At 40.3% G+C, this 23,870-nt stretch overlaps 2 protein-coding genes across 7 annotated transcripts; one reads left to right on the top strand and one right to left on the bottom strand.

Moving 5' to 3' along the window:
- Positions 1-1,860: 1,860 nt before the first annotated feature.
- gsr (glutathione reductase) lies at positions 1,861-19,952 on the bottom strand. 5 transcript variants are annotated; one of them, XM_047352803.1, is made up of 13 exons: positions 19,843-19,952; positions 11,317-11,491; positions 10,369-10,395; positions 10,187-10,275; positions 9,534-9,603; positions 9,239-9,386; positions 9,096-9,150; positions 8,921-9,020; positions 8,586-8,837; positions 3,295-3,406; positions 2,871-3,002; positions 2,579-2,712; positions 1,861-2,493 (listed from the first exon to the last, which is right to left on the bottom strand). In XM_047352803.1, the coding sequence occupies exons 2-13, from the start codon at positions 11,467-11,469 to the stop codon at positions 2,344-2,346; spliced, it is 1,422 nt and encodes a 473-aa protein (XP_047208759.1). In that variant the 5' UTR covers positions 11,470-11,491; positions 19,843-19,952; the 3' UTR covers positions 1,861-2,343. The 5 variants fall into 5 exon arrangements, with proteins under 5 accessions (XP_047208759.1, XP_047208757.1, XP_047208758.1 ...); XM_047352801.1 differs by lacking the exon at positions 19,843-19,952 and adding an exon at positions 12,364-12,498; XM_047352802.1 differs by lacking the exon at positions 19,843-19,952 and adding an exon at positions 12,117-12,234.
- On the top strand, positions 11,473-17,991 carry LOC124859907. Of its 2 annotated transcripts, none has more exons than XM_047352796.1 (2): positions 11,473-11,604; positions 13,462-17,991. In XM_047352796.1, the coding sequence occupies exon 2, from the start codon at positions 13,609-13,611 to the stop codon at positions 16,051-16,053; it is 2,445 nt and encodes an 814-aa protein (XP_047208752.1). In that variant the 5' UTR covers positions 11,473-11,604; positions 13,462-13,608; the 3' UTR covers positions 16,054-17,991. The 2 variants fall into 2 exon arrangements, with proteins under 2 accessions (XP_047208752.1, XP_047208751.1); XM_047352795.1 differs by lacking the exon at positions 11,473-11,604 and adding an exon at positions 12,710-13,029.
- Positions 19,953-23,870: the final 3,918 nt, after the last annotated feature.

Raw genomic sequence — 23,870 nt, 5'->3', positions numbered from 1 at the left:
ATTTTCTATAGCTGCTTCTTCCATACCGGGTCGCGGGGGAGCTGGTGTCTATCTCCAGCAGTCCACAGGAGGGAGGCGGGGTACACCCTGGACAAACAACCATGCATCCATTCACAGCTCTGCAAAGGTTGTTTAAGAAGGTTTAATTAAACCCACATTACAGTAGCATAATATCACTGAAAAACTAAGAAAACAATATAAAAGAGATGACAGCAATAATAGTCTTTTTAGGTGATCTCTCCAGACCATCCAGAGGCCTATATCCTGTCTAATACACTCTTTCGTTGACCTCAGCCCACATGTTTTTGACAGGATTCAAAGACTTTCAGATGCTGCGCTAATAAGGTTTACAGAACCTTTAGAAGAAAACAAAGGCCCGCAGCTCAAGAGATCCATCACGATTACTTAACAATGGGCATGAGGTGCTTTACTTTGAAGTGGTCGTTTCCAAAAGGCTCAATCTTAGTCACATCTGACCAAAACACAGCTTTCAGTTAAATTCCCGGAAAAGAGAGAAAAGTTTTTTTTTCTTCTGCAAAGCTTTCAGATAACATCTAATGGTTGTTATATACATTTTGCATCAGTTCTCTAAAAGTGAGCTTTGGAGATATTTTTTTTTACTTCCCTAACCATCCTCCTCTACATGCTGGCAAGGCAAACTCCTCGCAGAGCCTGGTGTCCAGTATCTAAAAGAAATGTGCCTCTGTGTCATATCAAATATACAGTCAAATAAAATAAAAGACTAGAATGTGTTGCAATTGTTGATCGAATTAGGGGTATTTTTGAAAATAATCTTTAAGCATATAAAACATACTTTTCAAAAAGCCCACATTTCTGCATCAAAAAAAGGTTTTTCAATTGGTCTGATGCAACATTCTAATTTTAAATGTCGTTTTGTTAGCTATAAGCAGAAAATCCTCAATTAACACAAATAAAGGCTTGAAAACATAAGTTAGTGTGCAGTTAATCTGAATAGTAAAGTTCATTTAGTCAGCTAAGTTTCTGAAATAAATGAACTTTTCAACAATATTCTAATTTACTGAATGGGTGTGTTTACCCCACGGAAACAAAAGGCTATGGATTAATGAGAAATTCATAGAAACTTTGATCACAAATATTTAAAAAAATGATTTAGTTACATTTAATTTTAAGAAATTGTTAGAGGCCTCCAAGAATGATTCCAAGAACTTTGTTAAAAACAATAATGGTTTAAAGTTATATATTTTTATCTCACTGAATAAATGCACTGAAGGCTGGATTTTCCAAAATTTTTGTGAGATTATGCTACTGCAATAAAGGATGGATTTCTTTTAAATCTTCTTCCATATCTTCATGTGTAAATGTGTCCATAGCTGTATCTTCAATTATGTGAATGTTTTCACAAATAAGTGTTTATATGGTCACGTTTATATTATGTGCAACTTAATACCAGATTCAAAGCTAAAGCGCTTCTATGAAGAATTGCAGCACATTTTGCATGTGAAATTAGAAAACCTTTCCCTCCTTCAGTGTAATTAGTGAAAATAAAAAGGGGTAAATGTGCAAATATCTGCAGCAGTGGTGCATCTGTGCAGCATTCGTCCAGTATGTAACCGAACTTGTCAAACTAATTTCACATTTCTTCAGCAATCGGATCATACCAAATACAAACTATTAAGAGTTTTCTACATGCAAGCCTGTTAAGATATCTTCTGACAGAATAATAATAATAATAATAATATGTTTGAGCAGGAATATAAGAGTGTATACATCAGTATACATGAAAGGAGTGCTTCAGTCATTGGCCAACCCAAATCAGTTGTAAACACACGAACCGTGGAATAACAGTGATGTCAGCAAATGACAAAATAATTCCAAGGCTTAAGAAAAAAAAATATGCGGATTTATTGGATCTGTAGAATATGACAAAGGATATATGTCCTGACTTTTCACCAAAATGGTGCATTGAAGGGCAGCTGTGGCTTCATGACAAATTACAGAAACGAAGTCAAACACAAACACGAGGAGAGAAATTGATTATCCAGGGTGTTTCTTGACAACAATCCTTGCACATTTCGTCACATCCATTTTACTGTCATTGAACTGCATTCAGAGGCTTTAATAAGTAGTCAAGAACCACAAAACAATTTAATAGAGCCAAAACCGAATTTAAGTCTGTTTAGGTAAAAAAAAAAATATTGAAAAAATATTAACACAGGATACAATTAAGTTGAATGCAAAAAATTTAAGCTCATAAGTAATTTCATGAAACAAGTTATCAAGCTGAGAATAGTCTGGTCCTGGACTGATTGTCTGGGTTGTTGGTCTTACAGAGAAACACATGGGGTGGGGACTATGTCTGCATCAACGAATTGTGACAAACTCCTCAGATGAGGTGGGGTGGATGGCGACAGTGTTGTCAAAGTCTGCTTTGGTTGCACCCATTTTGATGGCCACAGCAAATCCCTGCAGCATTTCGTCACAGCCGAGGCCCTGCATGTGCAGACCCACCACCTGCAGACACGAGATTGAACTCAGGAACTCAGTGCATGAAAAGAAGACAAAAAAAATGGGGACTCCAAAAAGAGAAAGCTCCTACCTTCTCCTCCTTGCCCACACACACTAGCTTCATGATGCACTGGCTCTTCCTGCTCGTGATGGCATGATACATTGGGGTGAAAGATGTTTTATAGATCTTTACATTCTCCTTTCCATTGGAATTAATGGCCTCCTCTGTGACAAGAACATGAACAAGGAAGCATTAGACTTGGTTTGCTTAGTAAAGCTAAGAATATTGGGATATCTATACCAAAATATTAGATTACACTAACTGTTGTTAACTGTACTGCAGAAAGTGAAATCATTTTGTTTAGAGGAGTACCGGTACTCACCTTCTGTGAGGCCCACAGTACCGATGGGTGGGTGGCTGAACACCACTGTGGGGATGCTGGAGTAATCCAACTTCGAGTCCTTCTTGCCCTCAAACAGTCTATGTGCCAGCTTTCTGCCTGCAGCAATGGCAACTGCCCCACAAGGGAAATAACAGTGAGCTCTACATAACTCTGCTACAAAAAACACACCAGTAAAATACTAATCTTTTCTGAAGCACACAGAGGAATGTAAGGAGAAAAAGTCAAATGAAAGCAGCCACATATGCAGCAATTTCATTTTGACAAAGACATTTCTTCCCACGCCTTTAGATAAAATCTGATCTTGTAGTGATTTGGTTGTGTATTCTGCTCAGTAATTTAACAGGTCTGTTACAGGTCAGACACCACCTTCTAAAGCGACTTGTATTTTTGTGCTGCTTCCTACCAGGTGTGAGAAGAGCTTTGCCACAAACATCCCCAACAGCGTAGATCCCCGGCCGAGACGTGTTCTGAAATTCATCCACGATTATGTGGCCTCTTTCATCAGTATCCACACCCTGGCAGAGAAAAGGATGGACATATATACAGGCGGTAATCATTAACAAACATGTTAAAACTAAAAGTTTTTCTCCCCAAATAATTGGACCAGTTGGCTAATCTTTTCTAGAAAACTGGCTTTGCAGAGAGCTGGGGACATTATGGATGTAGAAAAAAAGACTAATTAAACAGTTGCTTTGTCAACTTCATTTATGTGATCTCTTCTATACAAACTAAAAAGCAAACATTGCAGGAGTTGGGTATGTTAATTAGGTATATATATATATGAAAATTTCTACCCGGCTGTGATAAAAAAAACTGCTGCAAAGAACACTGCTGATGAACCTTAACAGAGCTTGATGAGATTTATTCAACTTGACCTCTGCATTTAATATGAGCGGGAGGTTCACACAGTATTCACATACAGTATTAATATGACAACTGACTGATTAAATTATTGTTTGGTCTGCTGTGGAAACCTTCTTTATGATACATTTGTGGTTAGGAAACAGATGAGCTCTGAACAACAAAAACTGACTATGGTGACAAACTACTGCAACAGAGCAGCAAATCAAAACCTTATTTAATGGTAAAGGTTTTCCAGTTTAGATCATAGATTTTGTCATTTATCATTAGACTTCCATATTCAGAGCCAGTCCTTGGTAAAGAAGTATAAAAAGCCTTAAAATAAATTAATCTTTTAGTAGCATAATCTCATGCAGAATAAAAATCATATCTTTTTGTTGGGCAATACAGCGGAGGAAAAATCCCATGTTAAGAAATAATCATATAACAAAACCACCAGTGGCACAATTACGGGCATCCCTACCAATCCCTCTGTTAACTACAGCATGTTTTAATTTAATATTTACTTTTCTCAGTTGAGTAGAGTTTCTAGAGACTTCTAATTATGCCTCTTTACCATTGGCCACTGAGTTGGACCAGGACTCCAACTTAAATGGCCAAAATGAGCAATGAGCAAGATGGTAGGAGAGGTAAAAAAATCTTCAGATGTTACTGTTGAGGCATCTTGATGCCACCAAGTTTCTCTAACAACCATTAGATGCTATCTACGTGTCAACCAGCTGTTTGTCAAGCATGACAAGAACCACTATATGCATTGCTAACTTAAGTAAGATGGATGCTCTAACCCTGTTTCTCTTCAAAAGGCCTCATTAGAAGGAATGGTGCCTTGGATTCTTTGAATTACCAGGAGATTTTAGATTAAACTTTGGTGGAATCAATCAGAAAACCGATAATAGGTCTTATCTGGGTCTTTTATCGGGACAAAAAAATTCAATTCAACATCGAAATGGTTAACAAGACAGCAAAAAAAAAAAAAAAAAAAAAAAAACTTCTGTTAGGAAATCTTTTTAAAAAACCTCGGGGGTGAGCTGAAGAGCATACTTGACCATTGATGATCTTGAGAGATTATGCTTAAAGGAATGGTCAAAAATCCCTCTGTCTGCATGCTGCAAATGTCTAAAATGTTGTAGGAGAGGAGTAAGTGCTTTCCTATTGGTTAAATCAGATGGTAAGAGGAAATTAACACAAGAGATGCAAACGATTGTGGTCGCTGTGATTTTGTTAAAAAAACAAAGTGCTCCACATTACGCTGGCACACCTGGAAAACAAAACCAAAGCTGGGATTTTGTTGCACAGTAGCTGGCAGGTGGATTTTGGACTGAAGGAAGACTACGGACAGTAAGTGTTGGCAGTGCAACATCAGAAACCCTTTACTGTTAACACTGCTGACATACAGGTCCTTCTCAAAATATTAGCATATTGTGATAAAGTTCATTATTTTCCATAATGTCATGATGAAAATTTAACATTCATATATTTTAGATTCATTGCACACTAACTGAAATATTTCAGGTCTTTTATTGTCTTAATACGGATGATTTTGGCATACAGCTCATGAAAACCCAAAATTCCTATCTCACAAAATTAGCATATCATTAAAAGAGTCTCTAAACGAGCTATGAACCTAATCATCTGAATCAACGAGTTAACTCTAAACACCTGCAAAAGATTCCTGAGGCCTTTAAAACTCCCAGCCTGATTCATCACTCAAAACCCCAATCATGGGTAAGACTGCCGACCTGACTGCTGTCCAGAAGGCCACTATTGACACCCTCAAGCAAGAGGGTAAGACACAGAAAGAAATTTTTGAACGAATAGGCTGTTCCCAGAGTGCTGTATCAAGGCACCTCAGTGGGAAGTCTGTGGGAAGGAAAAAGTGTGGCAGAAAACGCTGCACAACGAGAAGAGGTGACCGGACCCTGAGGAAGATTGTGGAGAAGGGCCGATTCCAGACCTTGGGGGACCTGCGGAAGCAGTGGACTGAGTTTGGAGTAGAAACATCCAGAGCCACCGTGCACAGGCGTGTGCAGGAAATGGGCTTCAGGTGCCGCATTCCCCAGACCTGGGCTACAGAGAAGCAGCACTGGACTGTTGTGGTCCAAAGTACTTTTTTCGGATGAAAGCAAATTCTGCATGTCATTCGGAAATCAAGGTGCCAGAGTCTGGAGGAAGACTGGGGAGAAGGAAATGCCAAAATGCCAGAAGTCCAGTGTCAAGTACCCACAGTCAGTGATGGTCTGGGGTACCATGTCAGCTGCTGGTGTTGGTCCACTGTGTTTTATCAAGGGCAGGGTCAATGCAGCTAGCTATCAGGAGATTTTGGAGCACTTCATGCTTCCATCTGCTGAAAAGCTTTATGGAGATGAAGATTTCATTTTTCAGCACGACCTGGCACCTGCTCACAGTGCCAAAACCACTGGTAAATGGTTTACTGACCATGGTATCACTGTGCTCAATTGGCCTGCCAACTCTCCTGACCTGAACCCCATAGAGAATCTGTGGGATATTGTGAAGAGAACGTTGAGAGACTCAAGACCCAACACTCTGGATGAGCTAAAGGCCGCTATCGAAGCATCCTGGGCCTCCATAAGACCTCAGCAGTGCCACAGGCTGATTGCCTCCATGCCACGCCGCATTGAAGCAGTCATTTCTGCAAAAGGATTCCCGACCAAGTATTGAGTGTATAACTGTACATGATTATTTGAAGGTTAACGTTTTTTGTATTAAAAACACTTTTCTTTTATTGGTCGGATGAAATATGCTAATTTTGTGAGATAGGAATTTTGGGTTTTCATGAGCTGTATGCCAAAATCATCCGTATTAAGACAATAAAAGACCTGAAATATTTCAGTTAGTGTGCAATGAATCTAAAATATATGAATGTTAAATTTTCATCATGACATTATGGAAAATAATGAACTTTATCACAATATGCTAATATTTTGAGAAGGACCTGTATTGCTGTGTCAGCTTTACAAGCAACCTTGCGAGTTGGTTTGCTAATGATTCCACTGTTGTCGGGCTCAATTCAATCAATGATGACGGCAGCTTATAGAAAAGAGATGCAGCAACTCGCCTGGTGCCTAATGCACAATCAGAGATTTCAGAGGGACCGGGCATCGCCATCATCTTCCACCAACCATCTATTGCCCATGTTTGGCTTACCCAAATATTTTTAGCAAGAGGTTGAAAATATCTGCACATGTGCTCTCCGATCCAACTGCTTTGGTTAAAAAAAATTAAAATTAATTCTGCCATGTGCCCCCTCATGTCCTCTGGATTAAACTACTCTCTACAAGCTGGCTTTGTTCCACTTGCTCTGAAGAAGGGCATGATGAAGCCAATATTTTGGGCTAATCACAGGCCCTTTCAAATCTCCCCTTCCTCTCCAAGGTATTAGAGAGCACAGTTGTTGCCAAACTTCATGACCATCTCAGATAAAACATTTATAATCTTGCTGAGAAAATCCAGCCTGGTTTTCAATCTACTCACAGCACAGAAAAAGCCCTGGTGAGGGTTACAAATGACCTCATGATGGCAGCAGATGTTGGCCGTACGCCTCTCCTCATTCTGCTTGACTTGTTTGATGTATTTAACGGAGTCGACTGCGACGGCCTTTTAAATCATTAACAGAACTCTATCAGATTCGCTGACACTGCCCGTAACTGGTTAATATCGAAATCTGACTTACAGAACAGAGTACGTTTCTATTGGCAATACAAAGTTATTAACTCACATATCACCTGTGGGGTTCCCCAGGGGTCAACTCTTGGAACCATTCCGCTTATTCTTTATATAGTTACCCTTGGTCATGTCATCCTCTATAATGGAATTTCATTTCAGTGCTACGTAGATGTCACACGTAAAAACTACAACAGATGCTCCACTTTCATCAACCTCTCCATCAGCAATCACCATCTGTATGGATAAGATAAAAGCATGGATGGAGCACAATTTTGAACTCCATCCAGGCTGGCCCCCTCACAAAAAATCCCCTTTTATCTTCAGTCACCAACCTTATAGTAGGTTGGATCCTAATCTCACTGTTGAAGACCATATCAAACACCTTTATAAGATCTACTTCCTGCTTTTCAGAAGTATGGCAAAGCTTTGTCCAATGCTCCCTCTCTTTGATGTAAAAAAAGACAAACTCATCCAAGATTTTGGTTCCTCCCGACTTGGCTGCAGCAAGGCACTTCTCAGTGAGATCCCTAGAAAATATTCCATAGAAACTTTGCAAATATTCAGAATTCTGTTCCTTGGGACCTGATGAGAATGAGGAAACATGACCATATCATACCTATTTTATACCCAGTTATACAAAGATTGAATAAAATCTCTAATCTCACCTACCAGTGCATCCACGGAAACGTCCCTCTTTAACTAAAAGAACGTCTGACCCCACAAACTTTAACATGTTCCATCCACTCTGCACAAAGCAGCTCTTTCTCCCAAGGACAAAAATAAACAGTGCTCTCTGTTGCCTGTTGTTGAATAATCTACATGACCATCAACATGATCATTTCAGCATGAGGATGGTTTTAAATGTAGTCTTAAAACATTTGTTTTTAGCTAACTATTTAACTATTTCTTTTCAATTTTATTGGGAACATTTTTGATTTGTGAATATGCTTTTGCAGCACTATGAGATTTTTCAGAAAATGTAAAGGGCGTAGTAAATAATATGGATTAAAATACAAGGGTGGAGAAGGTTCAACAGCAGTAGGTTCTAATCAAAAGAATGAGCTGATATCAATGGACAACAACATGGCTTTCATCAAGAAACCACTACAATCCCAGCTCTTCATATGTCCTATATGTGTACTTTGTTACCATGCTGCCGATGTTCAGTCCAGACGTGTTGGGCTGCCTTCCTATGGCCCACAGCAGGCACTCCACCTCCTCGATAGTGCTGATCTTCTCATTGTTCTTCTTCTCTGGGTCTTTGGTAACGATTGTCACCTCCAAACCTTTGTCTGTCTTACTCACAGACTTCACCTGAGAGTTCTTCCAGAGGTCGATGCCGTTGTTTTGGAGTTCCTTGGTGCAGTTTGCGCTTATGAACGCATCAAAGTTTCTCAAAACCTACAGAGAGCGCATAGACCACTTTCAGTGTGGCAGTACATTGTTGAAACATTAGTGTGTAATAAGTTTGTTCTGTTTCTTACCCCAGTTTGTCGAATAACAAGGGACGTTTTGGACCCCAGGGTTGCAAGAATCCCGGCCATTTCTACAGCAATATAACCAGCGCCCACAATCACACTGCGCCTGTAGTAAGGAACAAGGCTTTTATTTACAGATACCTACTGGTGCCAAAAATTGTATAAACATATATAACCTTACTTTGGAAGGGTTTCAAGTTCAAAAAAGCCATCACTAGTGATGCCAAGACTCGCACCTAATATTGTATTACAGAAGAAAAAAAACCTAAGTGTTCAAATGTGAATTTTTATATGTTTAAAACAAGTTCTCAGCACAATTCCTACCTTGAACTTCATCGTCACTAAGAACAGAAGGCTGCCCCCCGGTGGCAATGAGGATGTGAGCCGCCGTCACTTTCCTACCATTGACCTCCACAGTGGGCTCGGGGTCATCTGTAAACCTGGCATAGCCTTGGATGGTTTGGATTTTAGCCTGGAAACCAGGTAGAAAATACAGCACAAGGCCAGGTTACTTTTATTCATGTTTTTGTTTAGGTAAGAATAATAAAAGCAAAACAGGTGAAATAATTCTAACTTGTGACACAATCACAGATTAAACATCAAGAGAATTCAAACTCACCTTGTCCAGGTTGTTGCGATAAATCCGGTTTAGGTGAGAAACATAAGCGTCCCTTTTGGCCTTAAGAGTCCTACGAACACAAAATAAAATACTTTAAATAAAATTTTTTTAAAAAGACACATTCAAACCAGAAGTTAAGGCTGTACAACCGTGGGTTGTAATCCCAGTTAGACTGCCTGCTCATCTCTCAGCCACTACTGCGAATCAAGGCAGAAGTTTGCGTACGCAAAACTACACCCTGGAACAAACTTTGACATTTCTTTACATTGGTTGTAGAGTAAAGAGACAATGATAGAATATCCATTTATATTTCTTACGCTGAAATGCTAACATATTCAGGGTTGGTTAAATACGGTTATTAGGAAAAGGTTTGAGGGTAACATAAGACAAAACACGCAGGTTTGCTCATGTTGCGTTGAACCACTCCTCCCAGAGACTTATCTTTAACAGTCATAATGACTCAACAAAACTGTGCACACAGAGAGAGAAGTGGGCAAAAGTGAAAAACAAAAAAAAAAGAGCATTCAAGGGAGGAGTTGTGCCTGCAAAAGAACACTGATTTCTTTCAAGAACTTCACTCCAAGCTTTCGAAAGAGCTCATTGCAGATGATCACATATAATGACCAGAAGACAAGACAGACAGTGAAACTTACTCCCAACTGAACTGGGCCTTTTCAGTTGCAAAGCCATAATCGCTGTGATCGTGTAGATACTCAGCATGAACTGCTGCATTCCACATAACCTGTGAAAAATCAGAAAGATGGCATGACTTTAAATTCTACAGGGTTTTAGTCCAACTGTGACCTATCACATGAGTAGGAGAAAGAAGCTTTACCTTTTTAGGAACACATCCAACGTTGACCTGAGAAAATATTAAAGCACAGCATATAAATTCAGTGCAATCTGACTAAATGACTTCTAAATGTAGTGAAATCTAAAAGAATATATCTTAGAGCATTGTAAATGTATTTAACTATAATGTGCTTTTAGTGTTTAATGAAGAAGGCAGGAGATTCAGTGTTTGTTAAAAACAGGTATGAAGCAAAACTGGACAGGAAGATTATATTATGCTGTAAATCAAAACCTCCAAACATTGAAATGGATTAGCTATATAAAAATTACTTAAAAAGTAACTAAACAGAAAACTATGTGATATGCATTAATTTCTTTATGCAAAAGAAAAAATTAGGAAGTTAATGTAACTTGTCTTACAGTTATGCAATCAGCATGTTGTTTAAGAGCTTTTTAAGAAATCTTAAGAGACACTTCTTTAACTTAACTTTAAAATGATACTTTTGACAGTTGTGGCCTTTCCATTTTCAAATAAAGTTTAACTGCAACTGAATACGTCCCTTACAGAATACTAAAGATGATAAATTAAAATATCTTACATGTTGCAAAGATAAAATAAAGGCCTATTTGAGTCATTTTGCTGTTAAACAATGAGCAAAAGAAATAAATAGCAAAATAAAAGGCCAACTGCTTATTTAATTACAATATCTTTGAACCTCCTACAGAACCAGGGTTGGTGTCACAAGCACACCATTATTTCCAGTTCTCATTGTTACAGACTTGTTATAGTATCAAAGTATAATAATTAAATGTCAGGAAGCAAGATACACAAGTTAAAAGCTGAATCATTTATCATTATTACCAACATTTTTTATCACTGTGTTTGGACTATCAGCAGTCAACAAAATGAGCCCGGATAGTTCGCATTCACCCCGGTGTGTGTGTGTGTGTGTGTGTTTGTGTAAGTGTTTGTTTTTCCGTTTGTACTCACGCAGGTACCTCCGAGTTTGTGGCTCTCGATCACGGCGGTGTTCGCTCCGAGCTCCGCCGCTCTCCGAGCCCCGGCCAGACCTCCGGAACCACCGCCGATCACCAGGAAGTCGAAGCGGGTCGTCTCCGCTGCCGACGCGCGGTCTGATGCCATGCCGCGGCGGATGAGTTCGTGTCTGCGAGGAGAGGAGAAGATTACCTTTCGGGCGCTGAACCAAGTCCAAGCTTTGGTTAACGTCAGCTGGCTCAAGAATATTGCCATAACCAGGAAGCTGCACAGGGGACTGAGGTAGGGGCAGAATGGGAGGGTCAAGCGAAAGCCTGTGCTGTGTCATTGTGAGTTGCAACAATGGTGTGCAAATCCCAGAAACAGTTTCCACAATGCTCATAGTGAACCTCACATGGGCAACTGTACGCGGGCTACAATAACACATCAGTTTTATCAGCTGCGGCTGTTTGATTAAGTATACAGAATCATTAATATATGCCAAAAACGATTGAATATTCAAACATCCGACTTGTAAAGTGTCAGGAGCATAACGTTAAACTCACCTTTGTAAAGATACATGCAGTAATCTGCATGCTGCCATGTGTTTTTAAGGCATTTTAATGTAGATCCATGTCAGCGAAGGTCGCCATGGTAACGTCAAAGTCTAAAACCCTTAACAATATGCTGCCTGCCTGTCTATGAATATTTACAACTGTCACCATGACAGATAACTGACCATTCGCGTTTATATTCAGTGGAAGCTGCAAATACCCTTCATGGTACGTCGTTTTGTAGTAAATTTAGATCCTTACGTAAATTCTACGATGAAAAAACTATTTGCGTTGTCGACCTTTAGGAATCGAACCACCGCAAGCCAGCTTGTTGTCAAGAGGAACACAATTTAGACGACATTTCCGGGAAGACCTGTAAAAAATAAAATACATTTCCCCAAAGACACTTGAAATATCGATGACTAAATTCACACCACTTCTGGTTTCTGTGAACCACAATAATTCAAATGTCTCATAAATACATTTTAGGATGCTCAAGTTAACTCACCTTTATAAAAATATTTAGCCTGTTGCACAAGAGTGTAGCTTCTGTTCTGTTTAAATGAAAGTGGCTTTTTAAAGCGCAATGCACGCAATTCTCTGCTGCCTATTTAATTATCACAAAAATACCCAGAGGTATATTAGCCAGCCAGATGTTTGTCACTGCAGGAGTTTGAGCATTTCATGTAATTTTTAGGAAACCTAATGTCTAACTATATCCACTGTCCGGACAATGCCTCAAACAGGAATATTGTGACGTTTACCAATCCCCTTGATGCTAAGGGTTCAGTAGTACATTTTTTGTTATTTGTTTTTTTTTTTTGTTTGTATACTTTTTATACTCTTTATATAAAATGATTTAGTAATACAAACCGGTGCGTTCATGTTTAGATCCTGATTTTATTTTTAGTGTTTTTATTTTTTTTTTACGTGAAGTCCGAAATTTGAGTGATAAAGCGAAGCTGGACGAAATAGAAGCTATGTATAAAATAAGGCAAGAAAGTAAGTCAAAAATATTGTTTTTGCTTTATTTACATTCCATGCTTAATTTGAAAATATACGCAGTTTCTTTCCGGTATTGTATCCGACCGCTAGCTTTAGACGGCTAATGACAGGCTAAGTCAGTGGGATCCATTTGCTGCGGTGATAAGCGTTAAAATCACCTCGACCTCAGGTATTTTTACCGCTTTTGTTGCCTCGGAAACTATGTAACAGATCATAAGCTGTTTAACTACAAACACATTAGATGCGTGTGAAAGACTTGACTCGTTTGAAAACATAAACAGTGGCAAAGCGGAGCGTCGTCTGGGAGAAGCTCCTGTATGTCAGGGAGGGCCTTTTCCTTACGTTAAAAGGAGGGTAGCTCCTGGCTGCAGCTAGATAATGCTAATAGGAATACATGCTTTCAGACTGATTAACCGGGTGGTTTCTGTAAGGATGGAATATTTCATGATTTTGGAGATAAAAAGCTGCAGAAAATGCTGCACTAGCTGAATGTGAGGGGGAGGGGCTTTATGGGCCTCCTCTTGATGGAGGAACAGTGCTCTATGAGGTTCAATGAATACTGTAGCTGTTCAACTTCCCTGTTCTCTTCTGCTCCATACAGGCAGGGATTCCTTCATTTCTCAACGACTGCAGCAGTGTGAACCATCTTGTTGGCCAAACCCTGGATGTCAGGTGAACATCAATCAGCTTCATGGAGTGAAGGACTTCAGTTGTTATCTGTGAGACCAGATGACCAGGGGACTCCGCCATGAAACCTGTGACCTATCAAGGCATACCGTCGTCTGTGAATGGTGTCTATCCGAACGTGGCGCTGGAGCGTCTGTTGGGCACCTCGAAGGTGATGTACTGTGAGAAATGTGGATTTGCATCCACAGACCCTGTGGCGTTTAATAAGCACATGATCGAGCACGGAACGAGGTTTTGCTGTTTTTATTGCAACGCCATGTTCTTCAGTGAGGCAGAGCTGAATGAGCACTTGAAGCAGCACACGTCAAAGTACTCATTTAAATGTCCCCACTGTGGACAGGGCTACATGAGGAGGTTGTGCCTGGTGAAGCACATTGAACGTTTGCATAGTAACAGCATAAACCAAGGACCTACTAAGCCTGGCATGACAAAAACTCCACCCGTCACTGTCTCCAGTGCCTTAACTAGTGTGCCCACTGCTGATCCGCTGCTGCCGCCACCTCCTCGACCTGTCGTCCGGGTGGCTTTGCCGACCACAACTGCATCTGCTACCAGATTGGGGAAAACACTGGATATAAACATGGCCAACACCACTAATGGAAACACAGAACGTGTGTCCCATTTGAACGGTCTCATTCAGCCCAATAGGGCCCTTACAGTGTCTCTGCCAGAGGAAGTGAACATTCCTGCTGGCTGCTTGGTGGAACTTGTTGAGGTGAAAACTGTTAACGGGACTAAGGAGCTGAAACTGAGGCTCATCTCGCAACAAGAAAATGAGTCGGTGATAAAGAACTCAAAGCCCGCACCTCCTCAAAATACTGGTCCGGAGAAGCCCTTGTCGACCACTCTACTTCACCCGAACACAGTGAAGTCAGTAAGCGGTGGGATGTGCACAGGCAGCAGGAAGCAGAGCGAAACAAAAACGATGACAAGCGTTGCTGCGAAGATTGCCAGCAATTCAACCAATGTGGTGAATAAAGAAAAGGCTGGGCTGAAGAGGCCTTCGATGGAAATAATCAACCTGGATTGTGACACAGTCCTCTCAAGCAAAGTTCTCAAAACCATTCCCACTCCTGTGCGGGAAGTTAATAGCGGGATTAGAGTTACACAGGCGTCACCCGTGAACCATGTCTCTTCCTCTTCAGGCGTCATATCTGGTAGAGTTCCTATCAGGCTGAGTGCTGCTCTGCATCCAGGCAGCATGGTTGCCAAAGTTCCTCAGAGGGTTGCAGATGAGAGGAACAATGCAACTGTGGATCTTTCGAAGAGTGTTCCACCCAGGAGGGTGTCTGACACGAACGATGTTAAAGAAGTGTCAGCATCTGTGAAGCTGGGAGCCAGGGAAATCCGCCTCAAGAGCAACGCTGCTACTAAAGAAGACAAAGATGTAGTGTGCTTGGATCAGAAAAGCACGCCAGCCTCTAAGTCTTTAAGGGCTCCTGTACCACAAGCCTTTCAAGTGAGACCTACAGCTGTTTCGGTCAGTAAAGACAATCTTGCAAATCAGACTTTTCCAGTGCCAAGAAGTCTGATGAAACCCTCATCAATAAAACCCCCTGTTTTATTCGATCACACAAATCCTAAAGTATCAACATGTACCCAGGAGGTCAGAACTAACAGCATAGCAAAAGATGGCCATGTCTCAGAGCCTCGGAGCTTTCCTGTCATCTCCTCTGTGTTTTCATTAAGCGAGCAGCCAGAGGAAGGCAAAGGTCCAATTCAGCCACTGGTTATGGCTCTGAGAGGGATAGTGATGGCTAAAAAACACAACACAAGTCAAGACCAGATCAGAAACAGCACAGAGGAACGGCGTAAGACACCACCATCAGGCCAGTGGATCCAGCTGACTGCAAAAAATGGGGCCGTCACCCGTGATGTGTTACTCGCCGAGAAGGCAACTGAGTGTGTAAAAATAGAGGAGCAGGATAACGTGCAGCTACCAGCATTGACACAAAAAGGCATTCATATCAAGAAGGAAGAAAGTGGAACAAAAACAAGAGACGCTGACAAGTGCAGTTTTAATCCTGCGTTAAAGTCTTCCACATGTGAAGATTCTACACCTGCTTCAGCAGTGGAGACACCCAACGCTGTAGATCCCCTACAGCAAACAGACAAAAGCAAGGAGGACGAATCCTCCAAGTTCTTGACCATCTCTCTGAAACGGGTTCAGGTTGGCATCTGGAAAAAAAGCAAGAAAGGTCTTAAGCTTCGAATATCCAGAGACAAGCCTCTGCTACCCGCGGGTGGCCTCGATGACTGTACAGTTATATATCCCATGCCGCTGAGGAAGGACCAGCCGGTGAAGTGGCCCAGTCCGAACCAGCCGGTGGTGGTACTTAATCATCCGAAGCCCCGGGCTTGTGTGCAGAGAACAAGGGCGGATTCATTTACAGACACGGGAGCCTCTGATGCGACTCCAAAGTGCCAAATTTTAAAAATGAGACTAAGCAAAGGGATCGGACAGAGCTATGAAGTGATGGGATGCACTGTTAGAGACTTTCCCTGAATGTAGTGTTCCAACTATGGACAGGAGTGTACATTTATTATAAAAGACGTAGTGTTATCTTTGAAATCTCAAAAAATATTAAGGCAGTTATTTTCTTAATGCAAAAAATGTGGACATCAATGTTGTATGTATTATACTGAATATTCAAGTGCATTGCAGGTTAATGCTTTTATGCCCAGAATCTCGACTGTAGATTCCATGGACTAATAGAGTTTAAGTACTGTTCAATAAACCCGAAGGTCCGTTCAAAGTATTATTGCATGTATTTTATTTAAAACTGTTTTTTTTTGGTTTTTTTTTTATCAGTGACTTTCATCATCAACCAGTCATGCAGCAACATGAAAAGGGTTAAATTACAAGGGTCCATGTTACATTTCACACAGACAATTTTTGATGCAAGTGTAATATTAAGCAAGACAATAAAACTTCAATGCAAATATTCAGATGAGGAGTCAAGTTCTAAATATATCTAAATTTTTTTTCACCGAACATTTTTGAAATTGCTGATACAAGTATTTGTGAATTTTGTCCAAAAAGTCAACACTATCACAGCCCAAAAACGACAGGTTCTTACTGTTCAGACACTACACGGCAACCTCTGTATTTGGGAAATATTCTTAGACTAAGCTGTGCTTTTCTGGTCCTCGGTCACTGGTGAGTTCATCAAATGAACGGCATCAAGGAGAGCCGCTGCTGTAAGGTGTGAAAAATGACATTTAAACATCGACTCCGCTGTGTGTTCTTTTTAATGCATGTTTGGTTAAGTTAATCATCACTGGGTGGAAGCGTTTGAGAGTTATTCTTAAACTTATCTGAAGTGTGATGAGAAATGTAAAAGTTGTGTTTTCTAACTTAAGTGTTTACTACTTTGGCGTCCTTTCAGTGATGGTAGCATTTTGGATGTAGCCAGATGACAGAAGGTGAAAAAAAGGCTTCACGACTGGAGGGAATAGTCGAAATTTAGACTAAACAGGTTGGAGGTAGATATAGTAGAAATGAACTGAATGGCTGCATTTTTTCTAAACTAGCAGGTTAAAAGTCTCAATCACCGTGCATTACTTTATCTTACCATGTGTAAATTACTGTAAAAACATTTGATTTTTGTTGAAGCTATACATGTAATCGACACTTTCTTGAATAAATTCTGCTTTTCATTTGCATTTCTGTTCTAAACTGAACCTCTGCTTTAAGTTTCACATTTTATCTGATGCCTGCAAAGTAAAAGCATCAGAAAGAAACAGATTTACTGTATGAGAAAGAAATAAAACTGGAGGTTTCTTTTTTTTACATTTTCCCATCTTGATGATACTAAATGTAATTATTTTTGGGCACCCCAAACCTGTTTTGTGTGTATATATTTTTTGTAAGTTTGAACTTGCGGGATCATTTAACCTGATCATTTTCAGACTGTTTGTCTTCTTATGGCAGCACTACAACACTTGTATGTCCCTGTTAGTCATGTAATCATGTCCTATAAAGTGCTGGACCTACGATTACATTCATAGCTTTTGGTTGCCTACAGACGTTATCGTTTACGGACATCTTCTATTTTCCTTTTTGCTCATGCTTTTGTAAATAGACTTAAATATACAAATCCTATAGGATAGGATATATATATATATATATATAATCCTATAGTGTCTTATATTATCTTATATATGAAGCAAAACATGGTGTTCATACTTGATAGAGAATGGCCACCACCTCATATTCTTCCTTACGCTGCAGTTTCTGAAGCTGCTGTGCAGTCACCATTATAAATTATTTCAAAGTGTCGGAACATCACTGCTTATTTGTGCTAGAGTTAGTCATCATGTAGTCCAAGGGTGTTTCTGGTTTTAATACATGCTCAGTGTTCATTATCTTTGTGTTCCATGCTTTTATAACAATTGTGTAACTCCACTTTTTCTAATAAAAACGGGGGAAATATATCAATAACTGAGGTTCTCTGCTTTCCTTTGTGAAGTTGTGTTCCATAGACTTTTATTACACCATTAGCTCTAAAGGTTGGTAATCAATAGGTTTTCAGTGTTTCTCAATGCAGACAGCAAATTGTACTGGTGTGGCACCAGTTTGGCCCCTCAAGCTCACTCCATCATCACGGATGAAATACCAGACATTTAACCTCACCGTAAAATTTCATAAGGTGAATATGTTTGACTAAGTGATGGCTCAGGAAAAGGGTTTGTAAATGTTCATACAAGATGGCATCACTTTAAAGAAGAGTAAAGTATAAATAGTAGAGACATACCTTATTGCAGCTATACCCACTATGTCACCACACAGAAATATTCTGTGTAAACTACTGAGCTGAACTGATCTGATTTTTTGCACTCTGATTAATATTATTTTTCAAATGTAATTCTAAGTATATTCAGGAATGATGTGTTTATATTTGGAGATAACTTTAAAAAACAAATCTAACATAACTGAAATTTTACTGCAGACCTGGGACAGCATGCCTGTTATTCTGACTGACAGACATTTTATACTACAGTCTACAATTGCTGAAGTTGTCAGTTTGACGTTTGTTGTAAATATGAATCTGAGAATATTATTTAATATTAATATTTTACCAAATCATATTCCGGTCTGTTAAGGGTTGTCCTGTGAATACCAGCCCCATTAAGGCGATGGTATTAGGACAGAATAGAAAGGTGTGAGACGAGCTCAGGCATTATTGAACAGCATAAACTCTGCACATATATGGAATGAATTCATACAATTTCTTAAAATACAAAAATTTATTAACAAAAATAAGTCATCTCAATCAACAAACTCTTTACTATGCTAAAACAATCCAACTAAACTACCAAGCAGAATTAAAGAATAGGGAAGATTAATGGACTATGTACAATATAAACAAGTTGATTAAAGATGATTAGAAATTATGACCAAAAAGAGTGATGCAACATTACCATGCAATGTTTATGTTTGAGAACCAAGGATTATCTTGAAGAATCTGGAAGTGAAGTTAAGTTAGTTTTGGAACTAATTTAGGAAATAATCAGCAACATTTAGACAACCCTTCACAATGCAAGATCAGATTAAATATTATTTTAATAAAATGTTTTAAATAATGATCTGCTGAATAAAACCAACCTCCTGGATGACTAATTCTCAACGGTGTCTAATTAACTGCCTTTATTTATTAAAATAATATTTGGAGAAATATTATTGGGTATTTTGGAAAAGAGCCAAATCTTTCTGGAGAAATGGGGCTTAATTGTGTTTACTTAGTTATCAACTCTAGCAAATGATGTTCAGGGACTATTATTCACTAGCTTGAAAACTAACAACCTTTCTGTTGACGAGCCTTAATGCTAGTACACACGTGTTCTTACCGGCTGGCCGTTGGGCTAACAAAGAAGCTAGCTAAAGTGCTAAGCTAGAGATAGCTTAGCGCCAGAATCAACACATACCTTTAAAATACCAGGGTTAAAATGCATAAGCGCTGACAGCGCGTTATGAGCAATGTTCTGGTTAAAACCACCCTTTAAATAAAGTTTATCTTAGCTTTAAAACATACAAAGAACACGAACCGGCCTGGGTGCTACAGGTCGCATGCTAGCACCAAGATAGCCGAGTTCCACAAAACAAACTTAACATGAAAACGTTTAGATCATTTAATCCTAACTGTTAATCTGTTAATCTGCCCAAACCCAAGCTCTGAAATTGTTGAGGGAATGTTGTCCAAGTTTGAAGAAGATATCCGTCGTGAACAAAGAGTTAGCTTCCCGCTAACTTCCTCAGTTTCTCCCGATCAGAAGGTGACCAGCTGTTTGTTACCGTAAACACGTTTGCGGGCCGTAGTTTTTCCTCCAGACTCGGCTTGTCGAAACAGCTTCTCCACCGGGGCTTCTCTCGAACACCGTTTGCTTCTGTGGGGCCTCGAAGAGAAAATGTAAGCAACTCTTACACCTTAATTTCCCCGTTCATGAATTAAAATACCGGATACACAGACAGTATTTCATTCTACTTAACTTTGCATATGATCGTATGGCTTCCTTGGATCCAGTTGAATTTATGTCTTTTTGCCAGCAAAAGACATTCAGCGCGCTGTGTTTCCCTCCTGACCGGTCCCTCTGGAAGGCCGTATGGAAGAGAAAGACTTGTGGAAAGGTGGGGCTTTTATTTGGGTATTGGCGCCACAGGATGTCCGCAGTTATCCCATTTCCTGGCTGTGCTGGAAGAAGGTTAATACACTTTATTTTGAAAAGTTCCAGGAAAGTATGTACCGGAGTTTTAGTGTTGAAACCCATGGCTGTGGTCCCAACACCTTGATTCTTTTGTCTTTAAAGATGTCTGTTCTTAATTAAAACTTATGAATATTGGAGATATACTTTTATTTCAAACTTGAAAGTTAAATATTGTGAGTGGGTTCTCAGTTTGTCTAATAAGAGAAAATTTCTTCTTAGACCCAAAATACACTGCTCAAAAAAATAAAGGGAACACTCAAATAACACATCCTAGATCTGAATGAATGAAATACTCCTGGACAGTCTGTGGTGCAACGTGACGTTGGTGAATAGAGCGAGACATTATGTTCCAGATGTGCTCAATCGTATTCAGGTCTGGGGAACGGGCGGGCCAGTCCATAGCTTCAATGTCTTCATCTTGCAGGAACTGCTGACACACTCCAGCCACATGAGGTCTAGCATCGTCCTGCATTAGGAGGAACCCAGGGCCAACCGCACTAGCATATGGTCTCACGAGGGGTCTGAGGATCTCATCTCGGTACCTAATGGCAGTCAGGCTACCTCTGGCGAGCACATGGAGGGCCATGCAGCCCTCCAAAGAAATGCCACCCCACACCATTACTGACACACTGCCAAACCGGTCATGCTGAAGGATGTTGCAGGCAGCAGATTGCTCTCCACGGTGTCTCCAGACTCTGTCACGTCTGTCACATGTGCTCAGTGTGAACCTGCTTTCATCTGTGAAGAGCACAGGGCGCCAGTGGCGAATCTGCCAATCCTGGTGTTCTCTGGCGTCCTGCACGGTGTTGGGCTGTGAGCACAACCCCTTTTTTGTGGACGTCGGGCCCTCATACCATCCTCATGGAGTCGGTTTCTAACCGTTTGTGCAGACACATGCACATTTGTGGCCTGCTGGAGCTCATTTTGCAGGGCTCTGGCAGTGCTCCTCCTGTTCCTCCTTGCACAAAGGCAGAGGTAGTGGTCCTGCTGCTGGGTTGTTGCCCTCCTACGGCCTCCTCCACGTCTCCTGGTGTACTGGCCTGTCTCCTGGTAGCACCTCCAGGCTCTGGACACTACGCTGACGGACACAGCAAACCTTCTTGCCACACCTCGAATTGATGTCTCATCCTGGATGAGTTGCACTACCTGAGCCACTTGTGTGGGTTGTAGTGTCCGTCTCATGCTACCACGAGTGTGAAAGCACCACCAACATTCAAAAGTGACCAAAACATCAGCCAGAAAGCAGAGGTACTGAGAAGTGGTCTGTGGTCCCCACCTGCAGAACCACTCCTTTATTGAGTTTGTCTTGCTAATCACCAAAGATTTTCCCCTGTTGTCTATTCCATTTGAACAACAGAATGTGAAATTGATTGTTAATCAGCGTTGCTTCCTAAGTGGACCGTTTGATTTCACATTCGTTTGATTTACTTGGAGTTATATTGTGTTGTTTAAGTGTTCCCTTTATTTTTTTGAGCAGTGTAGTATAAAACAGATACAATTTGACACAACTCCAGTTGCAGATACTGGGAGCCTGCATATTGTGGATATACACACTCCCTGGCCTATTTTTTTAGGTACATGATGCTAGTATCAGGCAGGAACCCCTCTTGGCTTCTAATGTTTTGTGGTATAAATTCAGAAACATCAGGTTTATTTGCATGATTTTAACAGAGAAGGATAACAGGGGAGAAATGAAGCTGAATTTGAAATTAAGAGAGCTGAATTAAAATATAAGCAAAAAATTTGAATAAACTCCACAATTTAGAGGCCTGTAGAATAGTGTACAAAAGGCTTACAAAGATCGAAGGTTTTGATGGTGATTTAGTGCTTACCCATGCACTAAATGACTTATTTGAAAATTACTTTCAAATACAAATTGAATCCCCTTTCATTTTAAGGGTGTAGTGGTCTCCGGTAACAATTAGTGCCAATGATGTCAGAAATATGTTTGTCAATGTTACGCCAGGAAAAGACCAGGTCCTTAAATGATTTATAGAAAACATTTGAAAACAAACACAAATCAACTTTGCAAAGTTTTTCCATTTTAACTTGTCTCTGACCACTTGCAAGGTAAGGGTAAGGTAATGAGGTTTAGTTTGGTAAAATGACCAAAACGAAACAGAGGAAAAAAGGTGGAGAAAACTCAACTGAACAGAGGATCAGAGCCTACTGGTGGAGGAAAAGAAAGGAGTGTTGAAATTTAGATTTGGTCCTGGGATCACAGAGCAAACAGACATTCCCAGCAGATCAATGCATCGTTCCCTCTGCTTTCAGCACAAGCCTGGAATGTGAGCAGCTCTGGTACCTGCTGCAATCAGAAGCTAGAGAGGAGATAGCAGCACACCAGATAACATCTCCACATATGGGGAGCGTTGTAGATGACCATTTAGGCTGCTGACATAATGTACAATACAGAAAATTCTTATTTACCTCATTTACATCTTCCTTCTCTGTATATACTGCTTAGATTATTGTACTGTTGTCTATAGTCTGTATTTATATGTGTATATACACTGCTCACACAAGAATCATCAATGGAAATCAAATTTATTAACCAATGAAGGCCTGGATTTGGAGTCACACACAAAATGAAAGTGTAAAAACACACTACAGGCTGATCCAACTTTGATGTAATGTCCTTAAAACAAGTCAAAATGAGGCTCAGTATTGTGTGTGGCCTCCACGTGTCTGTATGACCTCCCTACAACGCCTGGTCATGCTCCTGATGAGACGGCGGATGGTCTCCAGAGGGATCTCCTCCCAGACCTGGCCTAAAGCATCCACCAACTCCTAGACAGTCTGTGGTGCAATGTGACGTTGGTGGATGGAGCCAGACATAATGTTCCAGATGTGCTCAATCAGATTCAGGTCTGGGGAACGGGCGGGCCAGTCCATAGCTTCAATGTCTTCATCTTGGAGGAACTGCTGACACATTCAAGCCACCTGAGGTCTAGCATCGTCCTGCATTAGGAGGAACCCAGGGCCAACCGCACCAGCATATGGCCTCACAAGGGGTCTGAGGATCTCATCTCGGTACCTAATGGCAGTCAGGCTACCTCTGACGAGCACATGGAGGGCCATGCAGCCCTCCAAAGAAATGCCACCCCACACCATTACTGACACACTGCCAAACAGGTCATGCTGAAGGATGTTGCAGGCAGCAGATTGCTCTCCAGGGTGTCTCCAGACTCTGTCACGTCTGTCACATGTGCTCAGTGTGAACCTGCATCAACCATAAAGCATAGGTACTGAGAAGTGGTCTGTGGTCCCCACCTGCAGAACCACTCCTTTATTGAGTGAGTCTTGCTAATCGCCAAAAATTTCCCCCTGTTGTCTATTCCATTTGAACAACATCATGTGAAATTGATTGTCAATCAGTGTTGCTTCCTAAGTGGACAGTTTGATTTCACAGAAGTTTGATTTACTTGGAGTTATATTGTGTTGTTTAAGTGTTCCCTTTATTTTTTTGAGCAGTGTATGTAGACAGTATATATATATTTGAGATTTTCCAATTTTTTCTAAAATTATTTTTTGAAAGCATTTTACAGTCTGTAAATATTTAAATAATTTTATTCACTTTTTATTCATGGTTATTCATTATTGTTTCCATTATTTATT

This window comes from Girardinichthys multiradiatus, chromosome 23 (assembly GCF_021462225.1).
Source record: "Girardinichthys multiradiatus isolate DD_20200921_A chromosome 23, DD_fGirMul_XY1, whole genome shotgun sequence".
Classification (NCBI taxonomy): Eukaryota; Metazoa; Chordata; class Actinopteri; order Cyprinodontiformes; family Goodeidae; genus Girardinichthys; species Girardinichthys multiradiatus.
Note: the sequence above shows the minus strand (reverse complement) of the source record. Positions and strands in the feature narration are given on the sequence as shown.

Bases quoted from the DNA above. Each gene is read 5' to 3' on its own strand.
- gsr (XM_047352799.1), bottom strand. From the start codon at position 11,577: ATGGCAATATTCTTGAGCCAGCTGACGTTAACCAAAGCTTGGACTTGG. The intron at 9,604-10,186 runs GTAAGTTTCACT...TTGTGTTCGTAG, and splicing joins AAGGCCCAGTTCAGTTGGGA to GACTCTTAAGGCCAAAAGGG. The intron at 3,407-8,585 runs GTAACAAAGTAC...TTTCTCTGCCAG, and splicing joins GACTGAACATCGGCAGCATG to GGTGTGGATACTGATGAAAG.
- LOC124859907 (XM_047352796.1), top strand. From the start codon at position 13,609: ATGAAACCTGTGACCTATCAAGGCATACCGTCGTCTGTGAATGGTGTC.